This window comes from Phasianus colchicus, chromosome 39 (genome assembly GCF_987193195.1).
Source record: "Phasianus colchicus chromosome 39, bPhaCol1.hap1.1, whole genome shotgun sequence".
NCBI classification, from domain to species: domain Eukaryota; kingdom Metazoa; phylum Chordata; class Aves; order Galliformes; family Phasianidae; genus Phasianus; species Phasianus colchicus.
The window spans coordinates 1,840,222-1,853,769 of NC_143474.1; the positions used below are offsets into that span (position 1 = coordinate 1,840,222).

General features: G+C 56.1%; 1 protein-coding gene across 3 annotated transcripts in view; it reads right to left on the bottom strand.

Moving 5' to 3' along the window:
• Positions 1 to 13,548, bottom strand: part of LOC149913312 (phosphoenolpyruvate carboxykinase [GTP], mitochondrial) — a 47,517-nt gene that overhangs the window by 29,009 nt on the left and 4,960 nt on the right. The window contains exons 2-4 of one of the 3 annotated variants that reach the window (XM_090130285.1): positions 12,677 to 12,825; positions 5,911 to 6,111; positions 1,252 to 1,439 (exon numbers count right to left, since the gene is read on the bottom strand). In XM_090130285.1, the coding sequence (XP_089986411.1) occupies positions 1,252 to 1,439; positions 5,911 to 6,111; positions 12,677 to 12,681 (394 nt within the window). In that variant the 5' untranslated portion in view covers positions 12,682 to 12,825. The other 2 variants (XM_090130284.1, XM_090130283.1) reach the window with 2 other exon arrangements.

Consider the following 13,548-nt stretch of genomic DNA (forward strand, 5'->3'; position numbering starts at 1 on the left):
GACCCAAAAGCTGGAGGACTCAAAGGCTGGAGGACTCAAAACTTGAAGGACCAAAAGGTTGGAGGACCAAAAGGTTGGAGGACCAAAAGGTTGGAGGACCAAAAGGTTGGAGGACCAAAAGGTTGGAGGACTCAAAAGTTGTAGGACCCAAAGATTGGAGGAGCCAAAGGTTGGAGGACTCAAAAGGTTGGAGGACCCAGAAGTTGGAGGACCCAAAGGTTGGAGGACCAAAAGGTTGGAGGGTTGAAAAAGGGGATTTTGGAGGAGGAAAAAAGGGGATTTTTGGGGTGAAAAGCGGGGATTTGGGGACCCAAAAAAGATAAAAACTCCAATTAGAGAAGAAGGGAAGAAACTCAACAGTGGAGCACAAAAAACCCCAAAAGTGGGGACCCAAAAAACCCCAAAAGCAGAGGAAGCTTTTAGGGCTGAAAAAGGGGATTTTGGAGGAGGAAAAAAAGGGGATTTTTGGGGTGAAAAGCGGGGATTTGGGGGCTCAGAAAACATGGAAACCTCAATTCTACAATAAGGGAAGAAACTCAACAGTGGAGCCCAAAAAACCCCAAAAGTGGGGACCCAAAAACCCCAAAAGCAGAGGAAGCTTTTAGGGTAGAAAAAGGGGATTTTGGAGGAGGAAAAAAAGGGGATTTTTGGGGTGAAAAGCGGGGATTTGGGGGCTCAGAAGTGATGGAAAATTCCATTATAGAAGAAGGGAAGAAAGTCAACAATGGAGCACAAAAAACCCCAAAAGTGGGGACCCAAAAAACCCCAAAAGCAGAGGAAGCTTTTAGGGCTGAAAAAGGGGATTTTGGAGGAGGAAAAAAAGGGGATTTTTGGGGTGAAAAGCGGGGATTTGGGGGCTCAGAAGTGATGGAAAACTCCTATTAGAGAAGAAGGGAAGAAACTCAACAATGGAGCCCAAAAAACCCCAAAAGTGGGGACCCAAAAAACCCCAAAAGCAGAGGAAGCTTTTAGGGCTGAAAAAGGGGATTTTGGAGGAGGAAAAAAGGGGATTTTTGGGGTGAAAAGCGGGGATTTGGGGGCTCAGAAGTGATGGAAAAGTCGATTGTAGAACATAGGAAGAAACTCAAGAGTGGAGCACAAAAAACCCCAAAAAAGAGACCCAAAAAACCCCAAAAAGGAGACCCAAGAAACCCCAAAAGCAGAGGAAGCTTTTAGGGCAGAAAAAGGGGATTTTGGAGGAGGAAAAAAAGGGGATTTTTGGGGTGAAAAGCGGGGATTTTGGGTCCATACCTGCCATGCATCCGGGGAAACGTTCCTGCACAGCTGCCTGGAAGGAAGTGGGGCTCATCCAGTTCCCCAATTGGGGGGGACCCCCGGATGGGGGGGGTGGGGGGACGGCGTCCCTCTGGTTTGGGGTCACCAAAACTGTCCTGCTTTCAACACGAGCCACGTCCCGAGGGTCTGTGCGAGCCAACCAGCTGGGAAAATGGGCCAAAATGGGAGGAATTCAGCCCAAAATCGGGGGTGGGGGGGGAGAGGAGGGGAGGATGGGGGTCAAAATGGGGAGAAATGGGGGGAAATGGAACCAAAATGGGAGAAATGGGGCCAAAATGGGAGGAAATGGGGCCAAAATGGGAGGAATTCAGCCCAAAATTGGGGGTGGGGGGGGAGAGGAGGGGAGGATGGGGGGCGAAATGGGGGGAAATGGGAGAAAATGGAACCAAAAAGGGAGGAATTCAGCCCAAAACCGGGGGGGGGGGGGGAGAGGAGGGGAGAATGGGGGGTGAAATGGGGAGAAATGGGGGGAAATGGGAGGAAAAGGGGCCAAAATGGGAGGAAATGGGGCTAAAATGGGAGAAGATGGGACCAAAATGGGAGGAAATGGAACTGAAATGGGAGGAAATGGGAGGAATTCAACCCAAAATTGGGGATGGGGGGGGAGAGGAGGGGTGGATGGGGGTCAAAATGGGGAGAAATGGGAGGAAATGGGACCAAAATGGGAGAAATGGGACCAAAATGGGAGAAATGGGGAGAAAATGGGAGAAATGGGGCTAAAAAAGGAGGAATTCAGCCCAAAATTGGGGGTGGGGGGGGAGAGGAGGGGAGGATGGGGGGTGAAATGGGAGAAATGGGGAGAAAATGGGAGGAAAAGGGGGCAAAATGGGAGAAATGGGGCCAAAATGGGAGGAATTCAGCCCAAAATTGGGGGTGGGGGGGAGAGGAGGGGAGGATGGGGGGTGAAATGGGGAGAAATGGGCAAAAAAATGGGAGAAAATGGGACAAAATGGGAGGAAATGGGGCAAAAAGGGAGGAATTCAGCCCAAAATTGGGGATAGGGGGGGAGAGGAGGGGAGGATGGGGGTCGAAATGGGGAGAAAATGGGAGAAATGGGACCAAAATGGGAGGAAATGGGGCCAAAATGGGAGGAATTCAGCCCAAAATTGGGGGTGGGGGGGGAGAGAAGGGGGGGATGGGGGGCAAAATGGTGGGAAATGGGCAAAAAATGGGAGGAAATGGGGCTAAAAAGGGAGGAATTCAGCCCAAAGTTGGGGATGGGGGGGGAGAGGAGGGGAGGATGGGGGGTGAAATGGGGAGAAATGGGAGGAAATGGGAGAAAATGGGACAAAGTGGGAGGAAGTGAGGCTAAAATGGGAGAAATGGGGCCAAAATGGGAGAAAATGGGCCAAAAAGGGAGGAAATGGGGCCAAAAAGGGAGGAAATGGGAGGAATTCAACCCAAAATTGGGGGTGGGGGGGGAGAGGAGGGGAGGATGAGGGGTGAAATGGGGAGAAATGGGAGGAAATGGGAGGAAAAGGAAACAAAATGGGAAGAAATGGGAGGATTTCAACCCAAAATTGGGGGTGGGGGGGAGAGGAGGTGAGGTAGGGGGTCAAAATGGGGGGAAATGGGGAGAAATGGGCCAAAAATGGAGGAAATGGGCAAAAAAAGGAGGAATTCAGCCCAAAATTGGGGATGGGGAGGAGAAAAGGGGAGAATGGGGGTCAAAATGGGGGGAAATGGGCAAAAAATGGTGGGAAATGGGCAAAAAAAGGAGGAATTCAGCCCAAAATTGGGGATGGGGGGGGAGAGGAGGGGAGGATGGGGGGTGAAATGGGGAGAAATGGGAGGAAATGGGACCAAAATGGGAGGAAATGGGGCCAAAATGGGAGGAATTCAGCCCAAAATTGGGGGTGGGGGGGGAGAGGAGGGGAGGATGGGGGGTGAAATGGGGAGAAATGAGCAAAAAATGGGAGGACGTGAGGCTAAAATGGGAGAAATGGGGCCAAAATGGGAGAAAATGGGCCAAAAAGGGAGGAATTCAGCCCAAAATTGGGGATGGGGGGGGAGAGGAGGGGAGGATGGGGGGCGAAATGGGGAGAAATGGGAGGAAATGGGAGGAAAAGGGGCCAAAATGGGAGAAATGGGGCTAAAATGGGAGGAAATGGGACCGAAATGGGAGAAAATGGGAGGAATTCAACCCAAAATTGGGGATGGGGGGGGAGAGGAGGGGAGAATGGGGGGTGAAATGGGGAGAAATGGGGGAAAATGGGAGGAAAAGGAAACAAAATGGGAAGAAATGGGAGGATTTCAACCCAAAATTGGGGGTAGGGGGGAGAGGAGGTGAGGTAGGGGGTCAAAATGGGGGGAAATGGGGAGAAATGGGCCAAAAATGAAGGAAATGGGCAAAAAAAGGAGGAATTCAGCCCAAAATTGGGGATGGGGAGGAGAAAAGGGGAGAATGGGGGTCAAAATGGGAGGAAATGGGAGAAAATGGGCCAAAAAGGGAGGAATTCAGCCCAAAATTGGGGATGGGGGGGGAGAGGAGGGGAGGATGGGGGGTGAAATGGGGAGAAATGGGGCAAAAATGGGACCAAAATGGGAGAAATGGGCCAAAAAGGGAGGAATTCACCCCAAAATTTGGCTCAATTTTGCCCTAAAACCCCAGCATTCCCAGTTCTCGTATCTGGGCAGCAAACTCAGCCCCAAAACCCCCAATTTTTGCCCCAAAATCTCTCATTTTTGCCCCAAAACCCACTGGATTGACCCCAAAACCCCCATTTTTGCCCCCAAATCCCCCTGATTTGACCCCAAAATCCCCATTTCTGACCCAAAAACCCACTGGATTGACCCCAAAACCCCCTGATTTGACCCCAAATCCCCAGATTTGACCCCAAAATCCCCATTTTTGACCCCCCAAACCCCCTGATTTGACCCCAAATCCCTCACTTTTGACCCCAAATCCCCCTGAGTTGACCCCAAATCCCCCATTTTTGACCCCAAATCCCCTTTTTTGCCCCAATACCCACTGGATTGACCCCAAAACCCCCTGATTCAACCCCAAATCCCCCACTTTTACCCTCAAATCCCCATTTTTGACCCCCCAAACCCCCTGATTTGACCCCAAATTCCCCCATTTCTGCCCCCAAATCCCCACTTTTGACCCCAAAACCCCCTTTTTTGACCCCAAACCCCTCATTTTAGACCCCAAAACCCCCTGATTTGACTCCTAATCCCCCATTTTTGACCCCAAATCCCCCTGGATTGACCCCAAAATCCCCAGATTTGACCCCAAAATCCCCATTTTTGTCCCCAAAACCCCCTGATTTAACCCCAAATCCCCCACTTTTAACCCCAAATCCCCCTAGGTTGACCCCAAATCCCCCATTTTTGACCCCAAATCCCCCATTTTTGACCCCAAAACCCACCGGATTGACCCCAAAACCCCCTGATTCGACCCCAAATCCCCTGATTTGACCCCAAAATCCCCATTTTTGACCCCCTAAACCCCCTGAGTTGACCCCAAATCCCCCATTTTTGTCCCCAAAACACCCCACTTTTACCCTCAAATCCCCATTTTTGATCCCCTAAACCCCCTGAGTTGACCCCAAATCCCCCGTTTTTGTCCCCAAAACACCCCACTTTTACCCTCAAATCCCCATTTTTGACCCCCTAAACCCCCTGAGTTGACCCCAAATCCCCCATTTTTGACCCCAAACCCCCCCACTTTTACCCTCAAATCCCCATTTTTGACCCCCAAAACCCCCTGAGTTGACCCCAAATCCCCCATTTTTGACCCCAAAACCCACCGGATTGACCTCAAAATCCCCAGATTTGACCCCAAATCCCCCACATTTAACCCCAAATCCCCCTGGATTGACCCCAAATCCCCCATTTTTGACCCCAAAATCCCCTTTTTTGACCCCAAAATTCCCTTTTTTGACCCCAAACCCCTCATTTTAGACCCCAAAACCCCCTGATTTGAACCCAAATCCCCCACTTTTAACCCCAAATCCCCCTAGATTGACCCCAAATCCCCCATTTTTGCCCCCAAAATCCGCATTTTTGCTCCAAAACCCACTGGATTGACCCCAAAACCCCCTGATTCGACCCCAAAATCCCCACTTTTGACCCCAAACCCCTCATTTTAGACCCCAAAACCCCCTGATTTGACCCCAAATCCCCCACTTTTAACCCCAAATCCCCCTAGGTTGACCCCAAATCCCCCATTTTTGACCCCAAATCCCCCATTTTTGACCCCAAAACCCACCGGATTGACCCCAAAACCCCCAGATTCAACCCCAAATCCCCAGATTTGACCCCAAAATCCCCATTTTTGACCCCCAAAACCCCCTGATTTGACCCCAAATCCCTCACTTTTAACCCCAAATCCCCCTGGATTTACCCCAAATCCCCCATTTTTGACCCCAAAACCCCCCACTTTTACCCTCAAATCCCCATTTTTGACCCCCAAAACCCCCTGATTTGACCCCAAATCCCCCATTTTTGTCCCCAAAACCCCCTGATTTAACCCCAAATCCCCCATTTTTGACCCCAAATCCCCCATTTTTGACCCCAAAACCCACCGGATTGACCTCAAAATCCCCAGATTTGACCCCAAATGCCCCGATTTAACCCCAAAATCCCCATTTTTCTCCCCAAAATGCTCACCAGTTGTCATATTTGGGCAGCGGATGCAGCACCCCGTCCTCCTGCAGCCCCCTGAGCAGCTCCTTGCCCTCCTCCTCGGATCCATCGCACAGCAAAACTTCCCTGGGTCGGCACAACCGGGTGGCTTCCTCCACGAAATCCCGCGCCGCCGCCGGCAAAGCGGACAGGGATGTGCTCAGCCTGCGCCGTGCCAGCACCACGCTGCCAAAACCGGGGAGAAAACAGGGGGGAAAGTGGGAAAAAATGAGAGGAAATTAAGCAAGATGGCCATTAACGCGAAATCCAAGATGGCCGACTGCCCACCAAGCCAAAATGGCCACCCACAGGAAGAAAAGATGGCTGCCAACAGGAAGCCAAGATGGCCGCTTGCCCACCAAGCCAAGATGGCCGCCAACAGGAAGCGAAGAAGACCAACAACAGGAAAGCAAGATGGCTGCCTGCCCACCAGGCCAAAATGGCTGCCAACAGGAAGCCAAGATGGCCGTCTGCCAACCAGGCCAAGATGGCCGCCAACAGGAAGCCAAGATGGCCAACAACAGGAAGCCAAGATGGCCGACTGTCCACCAAGCGAAGATGGCCAACAACAGGAAGCCAAGATGGCCGTCTGCCCACCAAGTCAAGATGGCTGCCAACAGGAAACCAAGATGGCCGACAATAAGAAAACAAGATGGCGTGCTCAGCCTGCGCCAGTCCAGCACCACGCTGCCAAAACCGGGGAGAAAACGGGGGGAAAGTGGGAAAAAATGAGAGGAAATTAAGCAAGATGGCCATTAACGCGAACTCCAAGATGGCCGACTGCCCACCAAACCAAGATGGCCGCCAACAGCAAGCCAATATGGTTGCCAACAGGAAAGCAAAATGGCCGCCTGTCCACCAAGCCAAGATGGCTGCCAATAGGAAGCCAAGATGGGCGTCTGCCAACCAGGCCAAGATGGCCGCCAACAGGAAGCCAAGATGGCCGCCTGACTGCCAAGCCAAGATGGCCACCAGCAGAAAACCAAGATGGCCGACAACAAAAAAGCAAGATGGCTGCCTGCACACCAAACCAAGATGGCCAACAACAGGAAGAAAAGATGGCTGCCAACAGGAAGCCAAGATGGCTGCCACTATCAGGGCAAGACGGCTGACAACAGCAAACCAAGATGGCAGCCAGCCCACTAAGCCAAAATGGCCACCAGTAGGAAACCAAGATGGCCGCCTGACCGCCATGCCAACATGGCTGACAACAGGAAACCAAGATGGCCACCAACAAGAAACCAAGATGGCTGCCACCAGGAAACCAAGATGGCCGCCAGCCCACCAAGCCAAGATGGCCACCAGTAGGAAACCAAGATGGCTGCTTGACCGCCATGCCAAGATGGCTGCCAACAGGAAGCCAAGATGGCTGCCAACAGGAAACAAAGACGGCTGCCATCCCACAAAACCAAGATGGCTGCCACCTGGAAACCAAGATGGCTACCCCCATACAACAAAAACAAGATGGCTGCTCCCATAGGGCAAGATGGCTGCCCCCTGCAAACCAAAATGGCTGCTCCCTAGAAACAGAAATGGCTGCTCCCATAGAGCAAGATGGCAGCCCCCTGCAAACCAAGATGTCTGCCCCCATAGGACAAGAACCAGATGACTGCACCCTCCAAACTAAGATGGCTGACCCCATAAGGCAAGAGCAAGATGGTTGCCCTCATAGGGCAAGATGGCAGCCCCCTGCAAACCAAAATGGCCGTCCCCATTAGGGAATAGCAAGATGGCTGCACCTTCCAAACCAAGATGGCTGCCCCCATAAGGAAACACCAAGATGGCTGCACCCTGCAAACCAAGATGGCTGCCCCCATAGGGCAATACCACGATGGCTGCCCTCATAGAGCAAGATAGCAGCCCTCTGCAAACCAAGATGGCCGCCCCCATAAGGCAAGACCAAGATGGCTCCACCCTCCAAACCAAGATAGCTGCTCCCATAAGGCAATACCAAGATGGCTGCACCCTGCAAACCAAGATGGCTGCCCCCATAGGGCAAGAGCAAGATGGCTGCACCCTCCAAACCAAGATGGCTGCTCCCATAAGGCAAGAACAAGATGGCTGCACCCTGCAAACCAAGATGGCTACCCTCATAGAGCAAGATGGCAGCCCCCGGCAAACCAAGATGGCCACCCCCATAGGGCAAGACCAAGATGGCTGCACCCTCCAAACCAAGATGGCTACCCTCATAGAGCAAGATGGCAGCCCCCGGCAAACCAAGATGGCCGCCCCCATAGCGCAAGAGCAAGATGGCTGCACCCTCCAAACCAAGATGGCTGCTGCCATAAAGCAAGATGGCCCAAATCCCCCCACAACCCCCCCCATATCCCCCCACAGACCCCCAAAATCCCCCCCAGCCCCCCCCAATGCCCCATAGACCTCCCCCAGACCCCCTAAATCCCCAAATTACCCCATAGACCCCCCCAAATCCCCCCAGATTCCCATATCCCCCCATACACCCCCCCAAATCCCCCCCAGACCCCCTAAATCCCCCCATAGACCCCCCAAACACCCCAAATCCCCCCATAGACCCCCAAAATCCCCCAAATCCCCCCCAGTCCCCCCCAATCCCCCAGAGACCCTCCCAGACCCCCCAAAATCCCCCCGTAGACCCCTCAAATCCCCCCATATCCCCCCCAGACCCCCCAAATCCCCCCATAGACCCCCAAATCCCCCCCAATCCCCCAACAGACCCCCTCAAATCCCCCCATATCGCCCCTAGACCCCCCAAATCCCCCCATAGACCCTTCAAATCTCCCCCCAGACCCCCCATATCCCCCCCCAGACCCCCCAAATCCCCCCCCCAGGCCCCTCAAATCCCCCCATATCCCCCCAAACCCCCCAAGTCCCCCCATAGACCCCCCATATGCCCCCACATCCCCCCAAACCCCCCCAAATCCCCCCATATCCCCCCCCCAGACACCCCAAATCCCCCCATATCTCTCCCCAAACCCCCCCAAATCCCCCCCCATCGACCCCCACTGACCCCCAGGCCCCCATATCCCCCCTCAACCCCTCAAATCCCCCCCATCCCCCCTCAGACCCCCCAAATACCCCCATATATCCCCCCCCATAAACCCCCATATCCCCCATAGACCCCCCATATCCCCCCATATCCCCCCATACACCCCCCAAATCCCCCCCAGACTCCCCAAATCCCCCATTCCCCCCCAATGCCCCCAATCCCCCAAAATCCCCCCATAGCCCCCCCCAAACCCCCCAAATCCCCCCCAAAAACCCCAAATCCCCCCATATCCCCCCCCCAGACACCCCATATCCCCCCATAGACCCCCCCACACCCCCCATATCCCCCCATATCCCCCCATATCCCCCCCAAATCCCCCATCGACCCCCACTGACCCCCAGAGCCCCCAATCCCCCCCCCAGATCCCCCAAATCCCCCCTCAAACCCCCCATATCCCCCCCACTCCCCCCCATATCCCCCCACAGACCCCCCCACGACCCCATATCCCCCCATATCCCCCCCCAAATCCCCCAAATCCCCCCCCCATCGACCCCCACTGACCCCACGCCCCCAAATCCCTAGTCCCCTCAAATCCCCCCCCAGACCCCCCACGCCCCCCATATCCCCCCCAAACCTCCCAAATCCCCCCCCATCGACCCCCACTGACCCCCAGAGCCCCCAAATCTGCCCCCAGGACCCCCAAATCCGCCCCTAAATGCCCCCCAGACCCCCAAATCCCCCCATATCCCCCCCCAGACACCCTCAAATCCCCCCATAGACTCCCCCACGCCCCCCAAATCCCCCCATATCCCCACCAAACCCCCCAAATCCCCCCCCCATCGACCCCCACTGACCCCACGCACCCAAATCCCCCCTAGTCCCCTCAAATCCCCCCAAATCCACCCTCAAACCCCCCATATCCCCCCCAAATCCCCTCATAGACCCCCTCAAATCCCCCTCAAACCCCCCCATAGACCCCCCCACGCCCCCCATATCCCCCCCACACCCCCCAAATCCCCCCCCCATCGACCCCCGCTGACCCCCAGAACCCCCATATCCCCCCCCAGACCCTCCAAATCCCCCCATATCCCCCCCCAGACACCCCATATCCCCCCATAGACCCCCCACGCCCCCCATATCCCCCCCATATCCCCCCCCAAACCCCCCAAATCCCCCCCATCGACACCCACTGATCCCCAGAACCCCCAAATCCCCCCTCAAACCCCCCATATCCCCCCATATCCCCCCCACACCCCCCCAAATCCCCCCATATCCCCCCACAGACTCCCCCACGCCCCCCATATCCCCCCCGAAATCCCCCCAAGTCCCCCCCCCCATCGACCCCCACTGACCCCAGGCCCCCAAATCCCCCCTACTCCCCTCAAATCGCCCCAAATCCGCCCTCAAACCCCCCATAGACCCCCCCAAACCCCCCATATCCCCCCCCAGACTCCCCCCATATCCCCCCCCACGCCCCCCATATCCCCCCATATCCCCCCCAAATCCCCCCCCATCGACCCCCACTGACCCCCAGAGCCCCCAAATCTCCCCCCAGACCCCCCAAATCCCCCCCCAGACCCCCCCAAATCCCCCCCTAAATGCCCCCCCAGACCCCCCAAATCCCCCCATATCTCCCCCCAAACCCCCCAAAATCCCCCCTCAAACCCCCCAAATCCCCCCATATATCCCCCCCAAACCCCCCATATCCCCCCCCAGGCACCCCAAAACCCCCATAGACCCCCCCACGCCCCCCAAATCCCCCCATATCCCCCCCCACACCCCCCCGTATCCCCCCACAGACCCCCCCACGCCCCCCATATCCCCCCATATCCCCCTCCAGACCCCCCAAATCCCCCCCACACCCCCCCATATCCCCCGCCAGACCCCCCAAATCCCCCCCACACCCCCCCATATCCCCCCACAGACCCCCCCACGCCCCCCAAATCCCCCCATATCCCCCCCCCAAACCCCCCAAATCCCCCCCCATCGACCCCCACTGACCCCCAGAGCCCCCAAATCTCCCCCCAGACCCCCCAAATCCCCCCCCACACCCCCCCAAATCCCCCCCTAAATGCCCCCCAGACCCCCCAAATCCCCCCATATCCCCCCCCAAACCCCCCCAAGTCCCCCCCCCATTGACCCCCACTGACCCCACGCCCCCAAATCCCCCCTAGTCCCCTCAAATCCCCCCAAATCCGCCCTCAAACCCCCCATATATCCCCCCCCAAACCCCCCATATCCCCCCCCAAACCCCCCAAATCCCCCCCATCGACCCCCGCTGACCCCCAGAACCCCCATATCCCCCCCCAGACCCCCCAAATCCCCCCATATCCCCCCCCATACACTCCATATCCCCCCATAGACCCCCCCACGCCCCCCATATCCCCCCCAAACCCCCCATATCCCCCCCCACGCCCCCCAAATCCCCCCCCACACCCCCCCAAATCCGCCCCCAAATGTCCCCCAGACCCCCCAAATCCCCCCATATCCCCCCCCAGACCCCCCAAATCCCCCCATATCCCCCCCCAGACACCACATATCCCTCCAAACCCCCCCTATAGACACCCCCACGCCCCCCAAATCCCCCCCCATCGACCCCCCAAATCCGCCCCTAAATGCCCCCCCAGACCCCCCAAATCCCCCCATATCCCCCCCCCACCCCCCCAAATCCCCCCGTATCCCCCCCCAGACCCCCCAAATCCCCCCATATCCCCCCCCAGACACCCCATATCCCCCCATAGACCCCCCCACGCCCCCCATATCCCCCCCCAGACCCCCCAAACCCCCCATATCCCCCCCCACGCCCCCCAAATCCCCCCCCAAGACCCCCCAAATCCCCCCCTAAATGCCCCCCAGACCCCCCAAATCCCCCCCCAAACCCCCCAAATCCCCCCTCAAACCCCCCAAATCCCCCCCCAGACCCCCCCAAATATCCCCATATCCCCCCCCAGACCCTCCAAATCCCCCCATATCCCCCCCCAGACACCCCATATCCCCCCATAGACCCCCCCACGCCCCCCATATCCCCCCCAAACCCCCCAAATCCCCCCCCAGACCCCCCCAAATATCCCCATATCCCCCCCCAGACCCTCCAAATCCCCCCATATCCCCCCCCAGACACCCCATATCCCCCCATAGACCCCCCCACGCCCCCCATATCCCCCCCAAACCCCCCAAATCCCCCCCCAGACCCCCCCAAATATCCCCATATCCCCCCCCAGACCCCCCAAATCCCCCCATATCCCCCCCCCAGACACCCCATATCCCCCCATAGACCCCCCCACGCCCCCCCAAATCCGCCCCTAAATGCCCCCCAAACCCCCCAAATCCCCCCATATCCCCCCCCAAATCCCCCCATATATCCCCCTCAATCCCCTCATAGACCCCTCAAATCCCCCCATAGACCCCCCAAATCTCCCTATATCCCCCCCAGACCCCCCAAGTCCCCCCCATCGACCCCCACTGACCCCCAGAACCCCCAAATCCCCCCCCAGACCCCCCAAATCCCCCCTCAAACCCCCCATATCCCCCCATATCCCCCCCACACCCCCCCAAATCCCCCCATATCCCCCCTCAAACCCCCCACACCCCCCCATATCCCCCCACAGACCCCCCCACGACCCCATATCCCCCCATATCCCCCCATATCCCCCCCAAATCCCCCCCCATCGACCCTCACTGACCCCCAGAGCCCGCGCTGCATTTCTCCTCCGCTTTCACACCCCCCAAAATCCCCCCCCTTTTTTCCTCCCCCCCCCCCCACCACCAAACCCCTCCTTTAAATACCCCATCCCGAAGGGGGGGGCGGCACTTCCGGGTAGAAGTAACCAATCAGAGGCGGGGGCGGGACATCGGGTTGAAAGCAGCCAATCAGAAGCGTTGTTTGCGCAGGTTGGCGGGTAAACATTCCACGCGGCTCAGGGTTAAAGTCCAACCTTAATTAAAAAACCCCCAAAAAACCCCAAAATTCGCTTTTTTCACCCCGTTTTTACACCTTCACCCACCTCAGCGAAGCCCCCAGGATGGAGGTGGGGGGAAAAAATCCCCGATTTTGGGGTTTTTTAGCACAATTTTTAGGGCTAAAAGGGGGGGGGGGGGGGGGTAAAAGGTCGCGGCGATGATGAGAGCGGTGACCTTTGACCCCGAGTTTGGCAACAAATTTTGGAGCTAAAAAATGCCTGTTTTTAAATCTCTTTAAATAAAAGAATGGTTTTGAATGTTGTTTTCAGTACAAAGTCCCAAAATTGGGCGTTTTTGTTTTCTGAAAGCCTAAAAATCAACATTTTTTTCCCATTTTTCTTCTTCAAAACCCCAAAATCGGGCATTTTTGTCCACTAAAATCCTAAAATTTGACATTTTTGTCCCAGTTTTCTCCTTCAAAACCCCGAAATTGGACAGTTTTGTCATCTAGAATCCCAAAATCTGACATTTTTGGCACATTTCTATCCTTCAAAACCCCAAATTGGACATTTTTGCCCATAAAATCCCCAAAATCTGACATTTTTGTCCCAATTTTCTCCCCAGATCCCAAAAATTGGACATTTTTCTCCTCTAAAATCCTAAAATCTGACATTTCTGCCCCAATTTTCCCCTCCAAACCCCCAAATTGGACATTTTTCCCCATAAAATCCCCAAATCTGACATTTTTGTCCCATTTC